Source organism: Mercurialis annua, linkage group LG7, assembly GCF_937616625.2.
Source record: "Mercurialis annua linkage group LG7, ddMerAnnu1.2, whole genome shotgun sequence".
NCBI lineage: Eukaryota > Viridiplantae > Streptophyta > Magnoliopsida > Malpighiales > Euphorbiaceae > Mercurialis > Mercurialis annua.
Genome location: NC_065576.1, coordinates 47,090,207 through 47,113,482, shown reverse-complemented (window position 1 = coordinate 47,113,482; position 23,276 = coordinate 47,090,207). Strand labels below are relative to the sequence as shown.

The 23,276-nt window shown below is 32.1% G+C and overlaps 2 protein-coding genes across 2 annotated transcripts; one reads left to right on the top strand and one right to left on the bottom strand.

Moving 5' to 3' along the window:
* Positions 1 to 14,491: 14,491 nt before the first annotated feature.
* LOC126657571 (17.5 kDa class I heat shock protein-like) lies at positions 14,492 to 15,249 on the top strand. Its single transcript, XM_050352276.2, has one exon. The coding sequence runs from the start codon at positions 14,662 to 14,664 to the stop codon at positions 15,124 to 15,126; it is 465 nt and encodes a 154-aa protein (XP_050208233.2). The 5' UTR covers positions 14,492 to 14,661; the 3' UTR covers positions 15,127 to 15,249.
* A 2,772-nt stretch (positions 15,250 to 18,021) lies between these two features.
* Positions 18,022 to 18,882, bottom strand: LOC126657572 (18.2 kDa class I heat shock protein-like). Its single transcript, XM_050352280.2, has one exon. The coding sequence runs from the start codon at positions 18,696 to 18,698 to the stop codon at positions 18,234 to 18,236; it is 465 nt and encodes a 154-aa protein (XP_050208237.1). The 5' UTR covers positions 18,699 to 18,882; the 3' UTR covers positions 18,022 to 18,233.
* Between the last annotated feature and the right edge of the window lie 4,394 nt (positions 18,883 to 23,276).

Below are 23,276 nucleotides of genomic sequence, written 5' to 3'. Positions count from 1 at the left end.
ACATTTGTAAGAAATTTGGGATAATTTGAAAATTAAACCCGATGACCTGACATGGAACAGACAATATGCTGCCTTATTCGCAGACCTTACTTACGAAAATACAAATAAATTACCAACTGTTTCGCGAATTAAGTGCAGTATTCAATCACTCTTCGTTCAAACTTCTCCAAACACCCGCAAACTCACCGATTCAATCAACACTTGATATAACTCCTTCTAAAAAAGAGACAACAACTCCTTTTAAAAAGGAGACAACAACTCCTTCTAAAAAGGAGACAACAAACCTTTCACAGAGAAAGGACAACAAACCTTTCATAAAAAAAAGGACAAACTAAAACATTCATAAAAAAGACAAATAATAAAAAATAAATAAAACTAGTATAGCTCATATACGAATCCATTTTGTTACTGAAAGATCTTCAATCTATCGTCGCTTCTTGATAATTGAATTGCTTTTCGTGATAAATTTTAATCCGTCAGGAAAATGAAAAAGAATTGGCTATTTATTATATTTTATGAAATTAAAATAACATAAACAAAAGGGGTGACTACCGTCAATAGAATAATTAAGCCATTGACGGCTGCCGAAGAAAAAAGCTCTAGGCGGCTAGGGTTTGTTATAGAGAAAAGAGAAGGGAAGGCAAATATTTGGTTTATTTAGTTTTTAAATGACTATTAGAAGGTGCAATTTTGGCCTTTTCATATATATTTGGTGAAAAATGACTGCATACTATCCATGACGAAATGAAATTTTAGAAAATATAAAAAATAAAATGTCGAAATTCCATATACAACTAATTTCAAAAAAGTTTTAGAAATATTAAAATAGCATTCTATCTACTATCTTTTTGTAATCCGCAGTTGACAATGTAAAACTACCCTCTATCAATCTAATTCATAGCTTTGGAAAAAAAAAATTATATGCTTCTAAGTTTTTTTTTTTTTTTGAAAATTATGAGTTTGTTTCAATTAGACCAATACTAAATGCTAAATGCTAAAAAGAGGTTATAACTAATTAATACAACAGGGACAACTACACCCTAGTCGTCTTCTCTTCTCTTTTCTCTCTGACAAACACTAACCGTCTCGAGCTATTTTCTTATTTTTTTCTCCAGCAGCCGTCAATGGCTTAATTTTTCTATTGACGGTAGACACCCCTTTTATTTATGTTAGTTTAATTTAGAATATAATAAATAGCCAATTTGTTTTTCATTTTTCTGACGGATTAAAATTTACCACGAAACGCAATTCAATTATCAAGAAGCGACTATAAATTGAAGATCTTTCAGTAACAAAATGGATTCGTCTATGAATTGTACTATTTTTATTTATTTTTTATTGTTTGTTTTTTTTATGAATGTTTTACTTTGTCATTTTTTTTAATGAAAGATTTGTTATCATTTCTCTGTGAAAGGTTTGTTATCTCTTTTTAGGAGTTGTTGTCTCTTTTTTAGAAACAGTTATATCAAGTATTGATTGAATCGAATGCTGTGAGTTTAGGGGTGTTTGGAGAAGTTTGAACGAAGAGTAATTGAACACTGCACTTAATCCGCGAAACAGTTATTAATTTATTTTTATTTTCGTAAGTAAGGTTTTGCGAATCAGGCAGCATGTTGTCTGTTCCATGTCAGGTCATCGGATTTAGTTTTCAAATTATCCCGAATTTCTTACAAATGTAACTGTTTCATATTCAATTTAATGAAATCTAATGAATTCAAAAAAAAAAAAAACTAATTAATACAATAACTATTACTAATTACTATGGTAATTATATTAATTTTACCTATCTTTTTTTATTATATGCGACTCTTTAATATGCACGTGTTTTTTTTTTCTTCTTTTTTATTAATGGTAATGACTAAGCTACTAAACAAATTGTTGCTAAGAGTAGAGTTGGACGATGATTTCTCTGATGAAGAAGATGAATAAGCTAAAATAATTCGTCTTATAGCATCAAACGGTATGATTATGGAAACTGAAAATGGTAAATATTTTGATCCTTCAATTGGTCGCAAATATAGTTATCGTGATAGAATTTCTGGCAATGACGGATTATAAATAGATTATTTTTTCTGAAAACCCAATTTTATCCTTCTAATTTTTTTCGAAGACGCTTTCGCATGAATCGATCTTTATTTTTTTGCATATTGAATACAATTCAGCAATATAATGATCGTTTTGTACAAAAGAATGATGAGATAAGACGAGTTGGGTTATCTAGTCTTCAAAAAATAACAGCAGCCATTCGGATGTTAGCGTATGGTGTGTCTGTTGGTTGTGTTGATGCGTATGTACAAATTAGAGAAAGTACGACAATTAAATGCTGTATTATTTGAATAAATTAATCTTAAAAATATCAAATTAATTTAAAAAGAAAATAGATGACCAACCCGTGAGTTTTGAACGATTTAAAATATTAGATTAAATTTGAAAGATTTAAAGCTAAATTGTTGTAAAAATTGACGGAACAAGCACAAATCATCATAAAAATCTGAACGCTCATATAATGAGTTTTTTTGAGTTGAAATTATATTAATTAACTATACTAATAAGTAAAGTAATAGTAAGGATAATATTATATTAAATTTGTTATTGTTATGTATCAATATATCTTAAAATTATAATTGATGTTAAATTAATTATAGTTTTAATTTACTGAATTAAAAAATATCTTAAGAATTAGATTAATTTTATTATAGTATTGTATTTATTGTAATACCCCAAAATAATTAATTAGCTAATTGGACCACGTGTCCAGTTTTGAGTCGCAGAAGTGGCGATATTGGAAAGTTTTCCGATAAATAAGTTTTAGCAGGTCGGTTTTAGAAAAGGTTATTATGGAGAAAACTTATATTATATTTCAATTCTAAAGTTAGAATTGGAATTAAATGGAAAAATGGCGAGAAAAGTTCAAAAATAGGTATAGGGACCAAAGTGGTAATTTAGCCACTTTACGTCGAAAATAGAAATATTGGATTTTGACGGGAAAGTGTTAATATCGGGCTTTGTATTATTTATAGGATATAAATAATACGTATAAGTCATAATAAAAGAAGTTAACGATTTAGCTATGGACTAAATCGTACGATTAAAAGTTTAAAGGATAAATGATAGAAAACAAAAAGAACAAGGATCAAAGTGAGCTCTTAACCACTCAATATAAGGGGAAACCATTTGAATTAAGAAATCAGAAAGAAGGGAAAAGAAGGCTCCAGAAAGAGAGAAAAACTTCCGATCGATTTCGTTTCGCCGCCGTTTCTCCGTTCGACGTCCGATTCGAGCGATTCAAGCGGCGATTTCTTCAGAACGGAAAGCTCTATCACCTCCGACCATCAAATTAAGGTAAGAGGTCGGGTTTTGGCATGAAAAAGATGGTTTTGTGGGCTGTTTTCATGAGATTATGATTTTGGTTTGAATTTGACGTTTTTGAGTTTATTATGACGTTTTTGAACAAACCGAGATATGGGTATTGAGCGTGGGTATGTTTAGCACGTCGGGATTGTGGCGAAACCCCGGAAAATCTGATTTCCGGGGCTGTGCACGTGGTACACGACCGTGTACCACGGGTGCACGAACGTGTACTGATGTACACGAACGTGCACCTAGCGAGGTACACGATCGTGTACTGAAGTACACGAACGTGTACTTCTCATGGTACACGAACGTGTACAATGAGTACACGAACGTGTACCCCTGAGGTGCACGAACGTGTACTCAGTTGCACGATCGTGCACCCACCAAAACGCACACCGTGCACCCCAACTCGCCCCCACGCGTATGCAAACTGTAATTGACCTAAGTGTTTGACGTTTAGAGTATTTGGACGTGAAAAGACGGGTTTCGGACTTTGAGAATCATTAATCTCGAGATTAGCTCGACGTTTTAGATAAATAATAATAATGGAAAACGTCAAGGACGTTAAGCGATTCTCAATTATGAGAAATAGTATTCACTAAGTCGTTTATACGACTAGAGATATTGAATACGTAAACAAGTATAAAACGAAACTAAATCATAAAACTTAAAAGTATTATACGTACAAGAATACGAGAATCACGTCTAACTATTAACGATTTATCAGACGTGTCAGCGAGTAGTGGAGTCAGTAGAGGCGGACTAGCGAGAGCATACTATCAGATCGATCATATCATTTCTTGGATTGCGGTCACTGTGAGTTGTACTTTTACTTTCATGTATTAAAACTATTTTACATATATATACTGTTTACACGCATCGCATTATATATAGTTGATTGAATGTTATACGTTTATTTAATTTCTGTATATAAGAACTAGTATGCGATCCGAAGAAACTAGCTACCTATTGGGTGTCAATAGGCTGTGTGATCACCAGTATCGAGTCAGTCTAGTATGTTTGCATTGAGAAACGACTTGACACAGCTGGAAGCTAATGATGAATATGAAATTTACTATTGGGTTATGATTTAGATACGCAGAGTGAACTCGGCTACGGTGTAGCCTGGAAGTCCCCGTATCTAGTGGCTGGGCCACCAGCGAGTTGGACTCGCAATTGATATTTACGATTGGGTTGAATGATATATGATTATTCGAGAGATGTGTCGCATGCTAGGATATTAGTTTCGTACGGATCAAATACATGGTTATATATTTTATATTAACATTTTCTTGAGATGCGATGCTATGTTTTTATATTAATACTGTTAGTAAATGTCAACTCACTCAGTATTTCCCCAAATACTGACCCCTCACCTTTGATGTCTTTCAGGTGCTTAGCTTGTGGACCTAGCTAGAGGCCAATTTTGGAGTGCAGAAGTCAGCTGTATATGTTAGTTTATGACTTCTGTTAATGCTGCAGTAGTGGTCCTGTGTCAACAGAATAGTAGCCTAGTCAGCAGTTTATTTTGATTGTATATATCGACTGCTGTATTTGTCTATATGCTTTTTGATAGGCTACGTACGTTGTATATGATCCACGGCCCCAGATGCCAGTGAGATGTTTGAAACACTAACTGATGTATATAGTACCGCGAGGCCAGTTCGTACAGGGTACGGTAACTAGAGCCCGCGAGGTTTTGAAACAGTTAGTGTACATATTCGGTTATATGTTATATATATGTATATTTGCTTCCGTTGTTTGTTGTTATTTGTTTATATTATATTTGCGAAAAATTAATTATGATTTTAGGCTTGCTACGGGTTCCGGAGCTACCACTCCCGTTCCCTAGCGCCGGTTGTGGCTCAATAGTTTTGGGTCGTGACAATGTTGGTATCAGAGCAGTTTGGTCCAGTTACCACTGCAAGTTTGTTTCAATGTTTGTTTGAGAGCAGTTTGGTCCAGTTACCACTGCAAGTTTGTTTCAATGTTTGTTTGAGAGCAGTTTGGTCCAGTTACCACTGCTAGAGTTGTCAGATTGTTTGTTTGACTGAGAGTATTTGTCAGTAAGTATACCTAGGAACTACTGCAGCAAGAGTCATACCGTGGTTGTCTGTAATTGTGTTATGTGTGCATTAGTAGTACGTGGCATTACGCGCGCGGATCAGGACTATTAAGTTAGTAAGTGAATAGTATCTGTTTATACAGACGACTAAGGCAATTAAGTATGTGTTGCTTGTGCTAAGATATAGAAGGTGGTTACATGTTTGCAAATTATGATCGATTGAGAGGGTTAAGTATTTGTTATTCGCACTGAGATTGTTAAGTGATTATCTGCTTGCGAATTACGTGCAGTTGGATTAAATGCTAAATGTTTACAGCATTATATAAGCTGACTTTGGAATTGCGTGTGAAATGGGCTCAGATGGTTGCTTACGTTCGAAATTGTTTCTTTTCAGCATGTCTGGGCAAAACGGAGCTCAGTCGCATGCTGATGAAGAACGGGAGGAAGCGCCTCCTATATTTCAAAACGGGTTTCATAATGAAGTAGGCGAACCATCTGGGGTCCATCAGAATGGATTCCACGCAAATATTAGAGCATCACCAGAGATATATCAAAATGGTTTTATGTCCGTGTCAGAGATAGGTAGTTCTTCTGGAAACAGAGTTAGAGAACATTCGCCGGAGATTGAATACGGCGAAGAAGAGGAAGAGGAACCGGAGGAAGATCCGGAAGAGGATCCTGAAGAAGATCCTGAGGAAGACCCTGAGGAGGATCCTGAGGAGGATCCAGAAGAAGAATTAGAAGAAGAAGTAGAAGAGGAAAATCCTCAGGAAGAAGAGTATGAAGAAGAAGAGTTAGATGAGTTAGACGTTGAGGAATACAGAGGTGACTATTTCTGGTCAAGTGTGCGGAGATACCGCAATTTGAGGGAAGATGCGGACATAGCTAATGGTCAGGCGCAGATAGCCCTAAATCAGGTTAGGAGGCAAATGCGTTCTTTTTCTAGAGGGATGTTAACTGTAGGAGCGTACTCTACTGATTTTCTGCGGATGGCAGAGGGAGTCCCTAATCTGAACGAAGACAATAGGACCATTAATCGTAGATATGTCAGGGGTTTAGGACCTCAGTTTGATGAGCTGTATGAGCACGTGGACGAACATTTCAGCACGCTTACTACAATGGCCCGTAGGATTGAAACAGAGCATGAATGGTCGGGTGATCCGATACGACCTTATTACTTTAGACGTGAGTACCACCCGGATTACGTCAGTACGTCCTCCAGAACTACAACCAACCCCTATTTCGTGCAAAGAGGTGGACGAAACTCAGGTAGAACAGTTAGGGGCCGACATACAGGCATAGTTATTAGGGAACCTAACGTTCCGCGTCAGGCACCTCCAGGTATTAGTAATTTATATGCTTTGAGTAATTGTGTTTATGTGTTTGCATTATTGCGTTTATATAATTGCTGCATTGCATAGTAGAATGTCAGTAATAGGTTTTGCCTTTAGGATAATACCTCGGAAAGCGAGAACCTATAGGAAGCGTTGTAGTTAAACACACGACTAATAAAAGAACATATAAACATACCACACAAAAACAATAATACAATAAACATCACAACATAATTATCGCAAACGTAAATCCTATATTACGTTTTAGTATTTGAAGAAAGAAATGGATTGCTTACAGGAAGTCGATGTGAAACATCGGTATCTGCGTCTGTATATGACGTAGTTTAGAGTATTGTAGAAGTGGATGTGGTGATTATATCAGTAGAAAATTTTGAATTAAATTGAGTTGTCGGAGATATGGAGAGAGAAGAAATGTAGCAGAAGAACAGTCTGTAAATGACAGCAGTACAAAAATTTGAATTATACCCAATAAGTATAAAGAAAACCGTTAATAGTCGCAGAGCGTATAATCTAGAGTAAGACTTACGATCTTATGAAAATTTTGAAAGTTTTTATGATTTTTCAAAGTACAGTTGTGCTCAGACATCGCATATAACATTGCATAATCATAATAGGAATGCATAAGAAACTGATTTTCAAAATGTAGATCATGCATCATATCTGTACAATGATAAAGAAAATGCGATTTTGAGCAACTCCTTGGTGATGAGAGATGTCATCACTCTGAGCAACAATTGTACTAACGATTTAAAATAATTTATGAAAAGTAGTTTAGAAAGAGCTGCGCAGCCAAAAGAAGTTTTAAAATCGTATTGTTTAGTAAGTAAACTCGGATGTAAAGCCCTGCGACAAATAATCAAAGATTCTTAACAGATAAGAATAAAAATTGTGAAAGAAACTTCAATAAAAGAATAGAGCCATGTTAATAACCATTGCCCTAAGGCTAATAGAACTAAAGAAGAATGTGAATAAGAAATTACCGCCGGAAATGCGCAGATAAGCTGCACTGCACTGGTAATACTTAAGGATACAATATTTATCCTTATGATTGAACAAAGGATAAAATGACAGGGAGTCGTGCAAAGCGAAAGAAACGTAATATATACATAAGGATGATGTATGATTACTCTTATGATTGAGATAAACGAAGTAGTGATTGTAAGTTGTAATTGAAAAGGAGAAATTAAAAGTATGAAGGGCAAAAGAGATGGTAATACGAATAATGAATATCAAGTGATATTCAAAGTATTTATAGCGTTATCAATATCAGTAAAGGATACAGAAATAGAAAAAGGAAAGGATACGAAATGACGAAACATACGATTTTACAAGATATGAAAGTTTAAATTAGATAGATCAAGAGAGAGATAGCAGTGCTATATGACTGATATTAAGTAAAGTTACTAATATCAGCACTAAGAATTTTAAGTTGCGTTAACAGAAAGGAGAAAGGTACGCGTATAGACATACGTATCAGTAAATGTAAGAATGGTGGATGATATGAAGAAAAATGTAAAGGTAAAATGCAAATACCTCAAAATTTAGTAAGGTGATTAGAGAAGTGAAAGTTCTAGAAATACGTCGAAAGGATTGTCAGAATAGAACAGCAGCAATAGAACTTCTATGAACGAAGGAAAGACGTAACGAATGTCACAAGTAAAAGATAAAACAAGAGTTGATATTAATACAAAGAGATCAGGTTATTTGGAGACAATTAGAGTTATAATATAAGTACTATGGAAATAATTCGAGAAAAAGATGAAAGACAAATTAAGGACAAACTAAGAAATGATTATAATTAGTAGTAAGATGATACTTAAAGATTCAGAATAAGTTATGAAGCTATTCATAAGAAAGAGGAAGAAGTTTAAGAAGAGAAAGGAAATTGATTATATAGTAAGAAAGAATGTCAGACAAGGAATAAATAAGTTATTAAGGGCCTAATGAGTCTGTGGAGGTTAAAAGTTAAGGATGAAGTTAGTTAAAGGTTAAGAATAAGAAAGAAGTTAAGCGAAAGCTAATTAACGAGAAAAGTTCTCGAAACAGCTAAACGTTAAAGAAACATGTGAAATTCTTATGGGGTTATTATAAATAGAGAACTGTGACATAAAGGAGAGACATTTTTGACTGACAAGTCAATTAATGACTCGAGGGAATCTTTAAGGACTAGTCAGAGAAAGTCAAAAAGATAAAAATACGAATAGTATCGATCAAAGAAAACGACTATACAAGCCATATAATCAAAGATAACGTGAAATGAAACGTTTAAGACAATGATAAATGAATGAAGAATCACGATCAACAAACGACGGGAAGTTCACGATAGCTTAAGGAAGCAAAAGAATAAGAAATGGAAGATAGTGAAGGATATATTAAGTTTAGCTACGTTAAGAAAAAAAAACAGATGTGTTAAACGTAAAGCAAGTTGAGGAAAATTGAATAATAAAGAACAAAGTATCAGACAGTGATAGAAAATAATGAGGAATGACTACTAAGAATGAAATTATGAATCGAGAAGACATTAAGCAATGCTTAATGACGGCCAAAAAGGAAAGTCTTGATTGGGTATTATTAACGCAAGGATTATGGTATCAGGAATACATCTAAGGTCACACTATAGACGATAGATGAAACAAAGGTAATAGTAAGAAGATTCTCAGTTATACTACGACAAGAGACTACTGTGAGCAAGATAAATAATCGATTAATGATAAGTACGAAGTCACAGCTATACGTGGAGAGCTAAGAGCTAAGTAAGAGAAAGGACATGACTGACGTATAGTAATGAATATCAAGAAAGGTATAAGAATAATTGTAAGGTCCCAACAAGTTTTATGAAAATTCGAGGACGAATTTTTATAAGGGGGGAAGAATGTAATACCCCAAAATAATTAATTAGCTAATTGGACCACGTGTCCAGTTTTGAGTCGCAGAAGTGGCGATATTGGAAAGTTTTCCGATAAATAAGTTTTAGCAGGTCGGTTTTAGAAAAGGTTATTATGGAGAAAACTTATATTATATTTCAATTCTAAAGTTAGAATTGGAATTAAATGGAAAAATGGCGAGAAAAGTTCAAAAATAGGTATAGGGACCAAAGTGGTAATTTAGCCACTTTACGTCGAAAATAGAAATATTGGATTTTGACGGGAAAGTGTTAATATCGGGCTTTGTATTATTTATAGGATATAAATAATACGTATAAGTCATAATAAAAGAAGTTAACGATTTAGCTATGGACTAAATCGTACGATTAAAAGTTTAAAGGATAAATGATAGAAAACAAAAAGAACAAGGATCAAAGTGAGCTCTTAACCACTCAATATAAGGGGAAACCATTTGAATTAAGAAATCAGAAAGAAGGGAAAAGAAGGCTCCAGAAAGAGAGAAAAACTTCCGATCGATTTCGTTTCGCCGCCGTTTCTCCGTTCGACGTCCGATTCGAGCGATTCAAGCGGCGATTTCTTCAGAACGGAAAGCTCTATCACCTCCGACCATCAAATTAAGGTAAGAGGTCGGGTTTTGGCATGAAAAAGATGGTTTTGTGGGCTGTTTTCATGAGATTATGATTTTGGTTTGAATTTGACGTTTTTGAGTTTATTATGACGTTTTTGAACAAACCGAGATATGGGTATTGAGCGTGGGTATGTTTAGCACGTCGGGATTGTGGCGAAACCCCGGAAAATCTGATTTCCGGGGCTGTGCACGTGGTACACGACCGTGTACCACGGGTGCACGAACGTGTACTGATGTACACGAACGTGCACCTAGCGAGGTACACGATCGTGTACTGAAGTACACGAACGTGTACTTCTCATGGTACACGAACGTGTACAATGAGTACACGAACGTGTACCCCTGAGGTGCACGAACGTGTACTCAGTTGCACGATCGTGCACCCACCAAAACGCACACCGTGCACCCCAACTCGCCCCCACGCGTATGCAAACTGTAATTGACCTAAGTGTTTGACGTTTAGAGTATTTGGACGTGAAAAGACGGGTTTCGGACTTTGAGAATCATTAATCTCGAGATTAGCTCGACGTTTTAGATAAATAATAATAATGGAAAACGTCAAGGACGTTAAGCGATTCTCAATTATGAGAAATAGTATTCACTAAGTCGTTTATACGACTAGAGATATTGAATACGTAAACAAGTATAAAACGAAACTAAATCATAAAACTTAAAAGTATTATACGTACAAGAATACGAGAATCACGTCTAACTATTAACGATTTATCAGACGTGTCAGCGAGTAGTGGAGTCAGTAGAGGCGGACTAGCGAGAGCATACTATCAGATCGATCATATCATTTCTTGGATTGCGGTCACTGTGAGTTGTACTTTTACTTTCATGTATTAAAACTATTTTACATATATATACTGTTTACACGCATCGCATTATATATAGTTGATTGAATGTTATACGTTTATTTAATTTCTGTATATAAGAACTAGTATGCGATCCGAAGAAACTAGCTACCTATTGGGTGTCAATAGGCTGTGTGATCACCAGTATCGAGTCAGTCTAGTATGTTTGCATTGAGAAACGACTTGACACAGCTGGAAGCTAATGATGAATATGAAATTTACTATTGGGTTATGATTTAGATACGCAGAGTGAACTCGGCTACGGTGTAGCCTGGAAGTCCCCGTATCTAGTGGCTGGGCCACCAGCGAGTTGGACTCGCAATTGATATTTACGATTGGGTTGAATGATATATGATTATTCGAGAGATGTGTCGCATGCTAGGATATTAGTTTCGTACGGATCAAATACATGGTTATATATTTTATATTAACATTTTCTTGAGATGCGATGCTATGTTTTTATATTAATACTGTTAGTAAATGTCAACTCACTCAGTATTTCCCCAAATACTGACCCCTCACCTTTGATGTCTTTCAGGTGCTTAGCTTGTGGACCTAGCTAGAGGCCAATTTTGGAGTGCAGAAGTCAGCTGTATATGTTAGTTTATGACTTCTGTTAATGCTGCAGTAGTGGTCCTGTGTCAACAGAATAGTAGCCTAGTCAGCAGTTTATTTTGATTGTATATATCGACTGCTGTATTTGTCTATATGCTTTTTGATAGGCTACGTACGTTGTATATGATCCACGGCCCCAGATGCCAGTGAGATGTTTGAAACACTAACTGATGTATATAGTACCGCGAGGCCAGTTCGTACAGGGTACGGTAACTAGAGCCCGCGAGGTTTTGAAACAGTTAGTGTACATATTCGGTTATATGTTATATATATGTATATTTGCTTCCGTTGTTTGTTGTTATTTGTTTATATTATATTTGCGAAAAATTAATTATGATTTTAGGCTTGCTACGGGTTCCGGAGCTACCACTCCCGTTCCCTAGCGCCGGTTGCGGCTCAATAGTTTTGGGTCGTGACATTTATTTATTTTAATAATAGAATTTTTTTGGATAAAAATATTTTATAAATAGAATTAAATAAAATTCATTTCAATGCATCATTGTATTTTATTTATTGTTAATATTAAAAGAGTTTTTATTGAACTAGAAAATAGCTTATAAGCTAGATTAGAATTTGCATATTAAATATCTTTCAACCTTTAACAGAACTTTTATTACAGATTTAATTCCTATTCCTAAATTAATACAATAATGAACGAATAAAGGATCAATTCACCGCTTTAATTCGGCATGAAATATCAAATGAGTCATTTAGAAGTGTCTTTGAAGAAACATATCTGTAAATTTAGCAATAAAGATCACATTGCACCTCTCCCAACAAGTGAAACACACTCTCCGATATTAAATATTAAACAGTTCATAATTGTACTTAATATTTTTTTTATTTTCTGATTTAAAACTTAATAATTTTTAAATTTCAATTTTTGGAAAAAAGAATCACTATAAGAAATACTATATTTGGTAACAATAATTTTGCAGCTAGTTTTTTTTTTTCTAATAAAAGACATATTACAACAATAATTTTGAATGTTGCTGCCATTAGTTAGTTACAAACAACACTTTATAGCAAATTTTATTATCAATTATTTAAGATAATATTTTATTACTAGTAACATGCCATAATTTATTTTTGTTGTGTGTTAATATTAACAATTGTAGCACTATTAGCAGCAAAAACATTTGCTGCTAATTTTAGTATTTTTTATAGTGAATTAAACTTCTCTCTTAAAAGTTAAGAGGTCTTTTAATTATACTAGTTTCGCATTACATATTATACACGTGACTTGTAACGTAATGGATTTATATATTAATTAATTTATTATCGTTATACCAATTTATTTTATTTATAATCACTTTAAATTTAATTAGAAGTTTTGTTAGAAATATATATAAAATATTAATTAATTAATTTTTAAAATTTGTAGATGCTAATAAAATTTATTTATAATTATTATATTAATAAGGTTTATTATAATTATATCAATGTATTTTTTTGTATAATTAATATTAATTAGTTATAGTTTTATTGGATTAAAAAAATATTTTTATGAGTTGGATTTATTAGACTATTACTTATTTTAATATAACTTTTTTTTTATCAAAAAGGTTAATATATTAAGGCAATAAACAAGATTACAATCTAAATCGTCAAAGTACATCGTAGATCAAGATTACAACAAAATAAGAAAACAATCTGAAACCCTATAATCGATCCACGATAAGAAACGAAACAATAATAGAAATTAAAAGACACAAATTTTTCAGGTGTGAAATAACCAGAAAGAATTTCCTGACACCAATTGTACCTTCAGAATTTCTATTTATCTCTTGTTTCATTGCTCGTATACTTCAAACGATACAAAAGCTTGAATCTTCAAGAACTTGAATCTGAAGCTTGAACAAACGCTAAAAAGGTTTGAACGATTCAAGGATCTACATAAAACAAACTGTATAGCGAAATCAACACACACAAAACACATCAAACTCCAAAAAACGGAGCAATTTATTGAGAAAACATCACAAACAGTGAAAGAAACAAGTTAAGAGACGATGATATCCGGCTAAAAGCCGAATATCACCGTCTCCTGCGCTCGAAACCGAAGAAAAATCAACTTTCTCTCTCTAGAAATATTTTTCTCTCTCTAGAAACAAAGATAAGCTTCACCGTTTTTTTAAATTATACTCCATTTAATATAACTACACTAATAAGTAAAGTAATAGTAATATGTAATATTATATTAATTAAATTCGTTATTGTTATGTACAAATATATCTTAAAACTATAATCAATATTAAATTTATTTATTTATTGAACAGAAAAATATTTTATAAATTAGATTAATTTTATTAAAATTATATTATATTATTGATTTTATTTATAGTTAATGCTGAATTTTGTTGGATTGAAAAATATTTTATAAATTAAAATAAATTAAATTAAATTTATTATAAAGTATCATTGTATTTTACTTATAGTTAATATTAAAAGAATTTTTATTGAATTAGTAAATTAAATTAAAGTTAGATTAAAATTATTAATTTTGCATATTAAATTCCTGTTAACCTTTTAACGAAATCTTTTTTACAAATTTCCTATTCCTTGTTCTGTTTTACTAATCCCAAATTAGTACAATTGTGACAATTTTTGGGTTTCGAGAGGCGAGTCCAATAAGATTAGGTCCAAATTTTATATTTTGCATTTTAAAATCCAGCATGTTCCTTTAAAAAATTTAAATTCAAGAACATACGAGACACTTCTTGCTTCTACAATGGAAGCCCAAGACCTAGAAATTACGAGAGACATCATTTCTCTGTTTCTAGATTGCTCCCTGTAACGCTATAAATACAAACCTCCTCCATTATTGCTTGCATCAGAACAATCAAAACAAGTTTATACAACAATCACTAATCAGTAATCCCTCGTTCTTATTTTATACAGAAAAATGGCAATGATTCCGAGTATTTTCGGCAACTCACGAAGCAGCATCTTCGATCCTTTCTCCGCTTTCGACGTTTCAGATCCTTTCAAAGGCTTCCCATGTTCTTCACTAATCTCCGGTGAAAATTCTGCCTTCGTCAACGCCCGCGTCGACTGGAAGGAAACACCCGAAGCTCATATTTTCAAAGCTGAACTTCCAGGGCTCAAAAAGGAGGAAGTGAAAGTGGAGGTTGAAGATGACAGAGTTCTTCAAATCAGCGGAGAGAGGAGCGTTGAGAAGGAAGACAAGAATGATAAGTGGCACCGTGTGGAGCGCAGCAGCGGGAAGTTCATGAGGAGGTTTAGGCTGCCGGAGAATGCCAAGATGGATCAGGTTAAGGCTTCAATGGAGAATGGAATTCTTACTGTGAGTGTTCCTAAGGAGGAGGTCAAGAAACCTGATGTGAAATCTATTGAGATTTCTGGTTAAGATGTTTCTTGTAAAAATCAAATAACAAATAATAGCGTGTGTGATGTAAAAAGTAAAAAATAACAAGTAAAGTTTGTTTTGTTTTAAGTTTTGAATGAGAAAATGTTGATGTTTGTTTGCTAATCTAATGAAAATGGCAGTGTTTTGAGATAAAGCTGTGTTCTTTCATCCTTATGTATTGAGGTCAAACTACAATTAGAAAAAGAGAGAATGATTTGCAGGTCAATACTTAATGCATTCTAAAATTTCAGTTGAATTTCTTGAAATGGAATTAAAAAAACCAAGTGTAGATTACACATTCGTATTGAACATCTAATATCACAAAACTCTGTTATAAATAGTTATGGTAATTCTAGGTGTTAAATTTTGATTGTTATGGCAAGAACTTTCTGGTAATTTCATATGAACATCTTCTTAATTAGGGCAATTTTCCAAAGTGGGTTTTGACTGGAAAGTTCGAAATTTTGGTTTGACATCAAAATACAACAGCAGGTAGTAATTGAATCTGAAGTTTTTGGAGACCTGAATCTGAAATTCCGGACCAAGTCGTTAAAGAAAATACAAAAACTGAAGAAGAAATGTATAAAGATCAAGTTGCCGACGTGTTTGTCCAATCCCATCCTTTGTCCCGTCATCCATTAATAATCACATGAGCTCTGGAATTGCAGTAGTTCTCTCCTTAAATCTGAAAATTATATTCTATCAACTTTACCAAAATTGATTAATAATTTAAAACCAAATCAAGTTCCTAATGCTGAAATTTGATAGAACAATAGAAGATACAAAAATATTACTCCTTCCATTTTTATTTAATCATCGCTTTGAGAAAATCTATGGGTGACGAGATTTTCAAATTAAGTTTTTATAATGTCCGAGCAATTTTTAGATTTCGAACATTTATATCCCTTAATAATTAGTCAATTGTTTTCTTTTTTATTTACTTTTTTATATTTATTTTTAAATTAGTCTTTTGAACCTGACTAATTATTCGCATCAGTTTCTTTCTTTTAATCAAACAAAACCATGCAAAATTAATTTTCCGACTTGCACATCCATTCATCATAATAATTAGCTATCTTGATATTTTTGTACTCTTTTATTCATTTTATGGCGTTTAGTAATAAAATGAAATGAAAATACAATATCAACTTACATGCATTTGTTAAAAAAAAGACAAAGGGTATAAAAAAACCCTCGTAATTTTCATAAAAGTATAAATTAGCCCTTTTACTTTTTTGGAGTATAATTAAACCCCCTTTCTTTTCAAATAAAACAAATAGCCCCTTTCATCCAATATTATTAGAAACACTCGTTAATGGCTGACATGTCTCTCATAATCATATAGAAAAAAAGTTTAAAAATAATTTTAATATTTAAAATATTTACCAAAACTTTGAGGGGGTAAGTGTCCCAAAAGTAAACTAAAAGGGTTTATTTGTTCGATTTTAAAATAATAAGGGTTTAATTGTTCAATTTTATAAATACGGGAGCTTAATTGTGCCCAGATAAAGTAAAAGGGCCGATCTGTAATTTTGAGAAAAACTCGAGGGCTTTTTTATACCTTCTGCCTTAAAAAAAATTACATGCACTCAATAAAAAGAATATATATATATATATATATATATATATATATATATATATATATATATATATATATATATATATATATATATATATATATATATATATATATATATAATGTTCTTTCATTGTCAAAATCCATAAATAAAGAAGATAAAAATACTCAATTTGATGAACTGATTTGCTAATTACCGTTTAAGTGATTGTTTACTACTAAAAAGGCCAATTTAAGAATAAAGGAAGTAAATCAAAATAAGGAAATATATAATTAATTATAAAAGGATAATAATATTTAAAATTTAAAAAATGCTCTGGAAATATCACCATCCAAATACATTTACCAATTAATATATGTTATTTTAGATAAGCCTCAATGTTAAGAACATGGTTGATGTGTTCAATCACATTCTTGAAAACGAAAGAAAAGAATAGATGAAGCATCTGTCTGACTCTTTCATGCATGCTCCACTTGACTCGAGAGGTTATAACTCAGTTGGTAGAGCTCCGCTCTTGTAATTGGGATCGTTATAATTACAGGTTGAATATCTAAATGTTCACGCTTCAACTGATGGCTCATTATTTTTTTTTAAATAATGGAGAAGAGCGGGAAAGATTTTAAAGACAAAATATATTGTAAAGATATCCCAAATTTGACCAATTTAAGTATGTTTTGAAGAAATAGATTGAGCTACATGGAAAGCGTCCGTTTGCAAAAATATGAGATGCCACTATTATGATAATGTCCATATCGTGGTCTCACAGATTGCCAAATTTTTTAAAATAGTAGGATCATAAATTTGTCGGAAAATAGTATGAAAATGATTCATTATTGATCCTGATGTACTCAATGCGCCACAACTGCAATATATAGCACCAAAATAATATTTTGTAGAAGCTGCTGCATTAACTTGAATTTGAATAGTCTGATCATTAACTAAACGTGAGGAAGCATGATCTGTAATGTGTTGTGGCTGAGAGTCACTATCCCAATAAATATGCAGCGAAATTTAAATTTCAGCCTATTTAGTAATTAGGATTATTAAGCTCCATTATAGTTTAGATGATGAAATTTATTGAAGATTGAATCTAAAGGCAGTTCATACATGAGATATCAATTGAAATCTACAACTAATTTTAATTGTTCTATCATTTATGAGCTTCTACAATTCATGGATTCCATTCATGATATTACACTAGTTTTGGAAAATATATTGATAATTTCCTAAACGAATTAATGTTTCATTTCAACAATTGATTTTCAAATTTTAGAATGCATTGTATAAATAAAAAAACCTATAACCTGCAAATCACGCTCTTGTTTTGTTATTGTTGTTTTCTCAGAAAACTGCCATTTACATAATTACATTAGATTAAGAAGCAAACATTACATTTTCTCATTTAAAACAAACAAACTTTACTTATTAGTATTTTTTACTTTTTACATCACACACACTATTATTTATTTTTTTGAGAAATCACACACACACACTATTATTTGTCATTTGATTTTTACAAGAAACAGTAGCTCAACCAGAAATCTCAATAGACTTAACTTCAGGTTTCTTAACCTCCTCCTTAGGAACACTCACAGTAAGAATTCCATTCTCCATCGAAGCTTTAATCTGATCCATCTTGGCATTCTCCGGCAGCCTAAACCTCCTCATGAACTTACCGCTGCTACGCTCCACACGGTGCCACTTATCATTCTTGTCTTCCTTCTCGACACTCCTCTCCCCGCTGATTTGAAGAACTCTGTCATCTTCAACCTCCACTTTCACTTCCTCTTTTTTGAGCCCTGGAAGTTCAGCTTTGAAAACATGAGCCTCCGGTGTCTCCTTCCAGTCAACCCGGGCGTTGACGAAGGCCGAATTTTCACTGGAGATTAGCGAAGAAGAGGATGGGAACGGGAAGCCTTTGAATGGATCCGAAACATCGAAAGGATCGAAGATGCTGCTCCGTGAGTTGCCGAAAATACTCGGAACCATTGCCATTTTTTTCTCTGTAGTAAAAGAACTGAGATGAAATTGCTTTATGTAAATGTTGATTGTTGTGTATTCTTTTTTCTTCTGATGCAGTTGATAGCAGAGGAGCTTTATATATATAGTGGTGCAGGGAGCAATCTAGAAGCAGAGACGAGGTATCTGGTAATTTCTAGGTTTTGGGCTTTGATCGGAAAAGGCAACAAGTATCTGGTATGTTCTTGTATTTTGAAGGAACAGTTTGGATCTTTATATGTAAAATGTGAAATTTGGACCTAAGCTTATTGGGCTCTTCTCTCGAAACCCAACAACAGTGTACGATTCATGCATACAAAGGATTACTTTAGAGGAATTTGCACAAAATACTCTGTATTCAGATTTATTTGTTTCAAATACCTCAATTTTAAAAATTTATATTTTTACTCTTTTTTGTAATGTTTCTATCTCTACTCCAAATAGAATTTTAACATATTAGCATTTTTATTCCACTTATGTAAGGCACATGTGTACTTTTATTTTTTTTATCTTTTTCTCTTTTCTCTTTTCTCTTTCTCTCTTTTTTCTTTTCTCTTTCCTCTTTCTCTCTCTTTTCTTTTCTCTTTCTTCTCTTCTCTTCTCTCTCTTTCTTCTTTTTCTTCTTTCTTTTCTCTGTAACTTTTTCTTTTACGTTTTTTTTTCTTCATTTTAATAAAATTTCTTAACAAATTCTATCTAAAAATTCAAGATAAAGAAGAATTAATTATGAAAAATTCGACCTAATTCCCCTCAAGAAATAACGAAGTTTTCCGCCATTCCATCACCGTCATTGATCTTCTTCTTTTTTTTTTTTTCTTCTTCTTCTTCTTCTTCTTCTTCTTCTTCTTCTTCTTCTTCTTCTTCTTCTTCTTCTTCTTCTTCTTCTTCTTCTTCTTCTTCTTCTTTCTATGTTGTTTTAATTGTAGTATCGTTTTTTGGTTATTTTTTCAATTTTTTTTGAAGAAATCGTTTTTTTCTTCATTAATGATGTTTTGACATGGTTTTCAAACGCTTTTAAATAATTTTAGAAATTGTTGGAAACTGTTTTTTCGAAACTGTTTTATACTGTTTGAAACATTTGTAAACGGTTTGAAACTGTTTTGTTGAAACTGTTTGAAACTGTTATTTTTTAGACTGTTTGAAAATGTTTTTTTCGAAACTGTTTGAAACTTTTGTAAACGGTTTGAAACTGTTATTTTTGAGACTGTTTTAAAGTGTTTTTAGAAACCGTTCTAAACTATTTGAAACCTTTGTAAACTGTTTGAAACATTTTTATATTGTTTAAAACTGTTTTTAAATAACATTTGCAAATTATGTTTTATGAAACTGTTTGAAACCTTTATAAACTGTTTGAAACTTTTGTAAACTGTTTAAAGCTGTATTTTAGAAACTGATTGATACACTTGTAAACTGTTTGAAACCATTGTATAATTTTTTTGAAACGATAATAAATACGTCTTTTAAAAATTGTATGAAACCGTTTGAAATTACATTTGAAACTGCATTTGAAACTGTTAGAAACCGTTTTTAATAGAACAAATAAATAAAAAAATTACAGTTTTCTTTGTTTTTGGAGAAAGTTATGATCGTCGGATTTGAATTTCAAGTGAAATTTGAAGCGATTTGATTACGAATTAAAAATTCGAGCGGATCGGAAAATAGATTTGAAACTAGCAATAAAACTTTAAGAAATAGTAATAAAATCACAGAAATTAATTCCCTAAAATGTTATGAGTTGAAGATTAGACTTGATTTGTTGATGTGTTATTTAAAAAAAATAAACTGAAAAAAATGATTAAGAAGAAGAAGAAGAAAAAAGAAGAAAAAGAAGACACTGAAACAAGTGGAGTAATTTTTAGGTATAAAAATAAATTGGACAGGTATAAAAATAATTGGCTGACACGGGTAGGTAGGTAAATCAAGTCCAAAAATTGTGGTAGGTAATTGCTAATATTTTTTTTATTTAGGTATTTCCCTAATTATCTCATTACTTTACCACCTCAATTTACATAAAATATAAAAAAAGTGAAAAATTATACTCCCTCCGTCCCACTTTAAAAGTCCCATTTGACTTTACACACAGATTAAGAAAACATTAATTATTCTTGTCTTTTCATGTTTTTTCATGTTTTGCCCCTATTAATGATAGTGAAATTTTTCATAGAACTCTTTTAAGATAACTAAAATAAGGGTAAAATGGGGTATTCAATGGAAAAATACTCTAAAAATAGTAATGGGACTTTTTAAATGGGACATCCCAAAATAGAATATGGGACTTCTTAAACGGGACGGAGGGAGTATAATTTTTTTTTTCATACCATGAATTTGGCAAAACTCCTCATCCTCACTCTCAACCTATGATGCACGGAAACGTGAGTTAATCAACGTTTTTTCGTTTTCAGCCGTTTCAGAAACAAAAACTTGAGGGACACCGGCACAAAACATGTCAAATACGTATCGGGGCCATTTCTGCAATTAACAAAAATATAGAATTCATTTCTTATAGAGAGTCTGATTTAGAATTTATTTCGTATCGTTTCCTTTTCCGTGCTACCTATCTCTCAACCAATAGAGTGAGACACAATCTTTAGTTTTTCACGGTTTTTTGATGGCAAAAAATTAATAATGGTCCATTTTTTTTAAATTTTAAATTAATACCTAATAATTTTTAAAAAATATAATTTAATTCTTTTAATTTTAAAATTTTTATATATCAAATTAACGCCCCTATTTTTTGTATTTTAACAAAAAAAAAAGTTATTTTTTTGTTAATTTTTTTATTCTCAGGCGAGGAGAGCAAATGCTCCTTGTTTTTGTGAAGAATAATTCTCTTCCTTACAAAAACGAGGAGCAATACTCCTCGTTGAAGAACAGATTGGGTCTGTTTTAGAGAAGAACAAGTCGAGGTCTGCTCTTGAAAAAAACAGAGCGAAGTCTGCTCTTGAAGATCAAGGTCTGCTCTTGAAAAATAAATCGAAGTCTGTTCTTGAAGAATAGATCGAGGTCAGCTCTCTAAGAACAGACCTCGAATAGCAACATCTCCTCTTGTCCGGTGAGGAAAAGAAGCTCCTCCTCGCCCTCGCCAAAAATTTAAAAAAATGAATTTATTTGAAAAAATCCATCTCTGTATTAATTACAGTTTAATTATCATTAATTAGATTTAATTATGATTAATTAGAGTAAATTATGATATTCATAAAACTCACTCTACAATTAAGGTGACACATTAGTATAGGGAGATTTTTGAGCCGTTTTTGACAAATGCAGGGTATAAGTGATCCGATTTTTCAGTTTGGACTTTTAAATATTTTATCTCAAGTTGGGAGGGTAAAGTAATCCTTTTTTTGTTCATATTTATATAAAAAAAAGTTTACGGTTCATAATTGCATCAATTTAGCTTTCAAAGAATCACGAAGAGGATTTATGAAATCTATGGTTTAACTCAAATAGTTGACATAAGCTTTCAGTCTCATTAATAAATTATTTAGAAGTCTTATAATTGCATCAATTTATTTATTAATATTTAAATAAAAAGAAGGATAAAAAGGTTCAAAAAACATTCATAAATATAGAATTGGTAAATATTTTAAAAATTAAGTTGAAACGATTTAAAGTTTGACGGTGTAAATATTCTTTTAAAAAAAATTAAAAATTTATTTGCACTTTTAACCTTGTATTTGCCATAATAGCATATGTGTAGCATGTCTAGTCCGCGCCACCTAGGCGCCACATATTCAAAATCAATTGGAAATTGAGGGTTGGACAAAATTAAAATGAAATCACATGTTTCAGGACAAATTGGATGAAATGGAAAAGTTTAAACTTTTATGAAACTTTCTTCAAAGGTTTGGCCTTTTATGATTATTTGCCTTTCATATATATTTAGTACAAATATCATATATAATCCGAATAATATATGTATTGCATTTTAAATTTTATATATAATTCTTGTTATATACGACTTACATATGGTTTTAAAAATATAAATCATCTCTCATCATATCTGAATTGTGTTAGAACAAGCGACGACAATAAGATAGGGTTAGTCGATGACCGTGGAGAGCTAATGGTGACAACAATGGTGGCAAGCTAAGGGAGACGGCAACGACTGAGACGAGCTAAAAAAGAGCGGCGACAAAAAACTGAAAATGACAACGGCAACAGGCTAAAGGCGGCGGCAGTGACGAACTGGTGTTGTGGTGATGTGGCCTGTAAGGTGATGATTGATGGTGGTGGCATATATTAATGGAGGAAGAAAACAAATCAGAGTTTAAGGTGAAAAAGATGTAGCGAGAGATAATATTTTTTATAAAAATGAATAGGTTAATATTGATTTTAAAAATAAAAAAAATGAATAGGTTACTATTTTTTAAAATGACAAACTTGTCATAGTATGTTAGATCCCAAATTAAGAAATTAAGTGAAATTAAATTATTAAAGAAATATTGTTAAAGTTATATCCACAATTTCAATTATTCATTAAATATATATAAATCTTTGAATATTTTAATTTATTTAATTTTTTTTACATGTAAATTTTATAAAATTTACAAACTTAAACAATATCAGTATGAT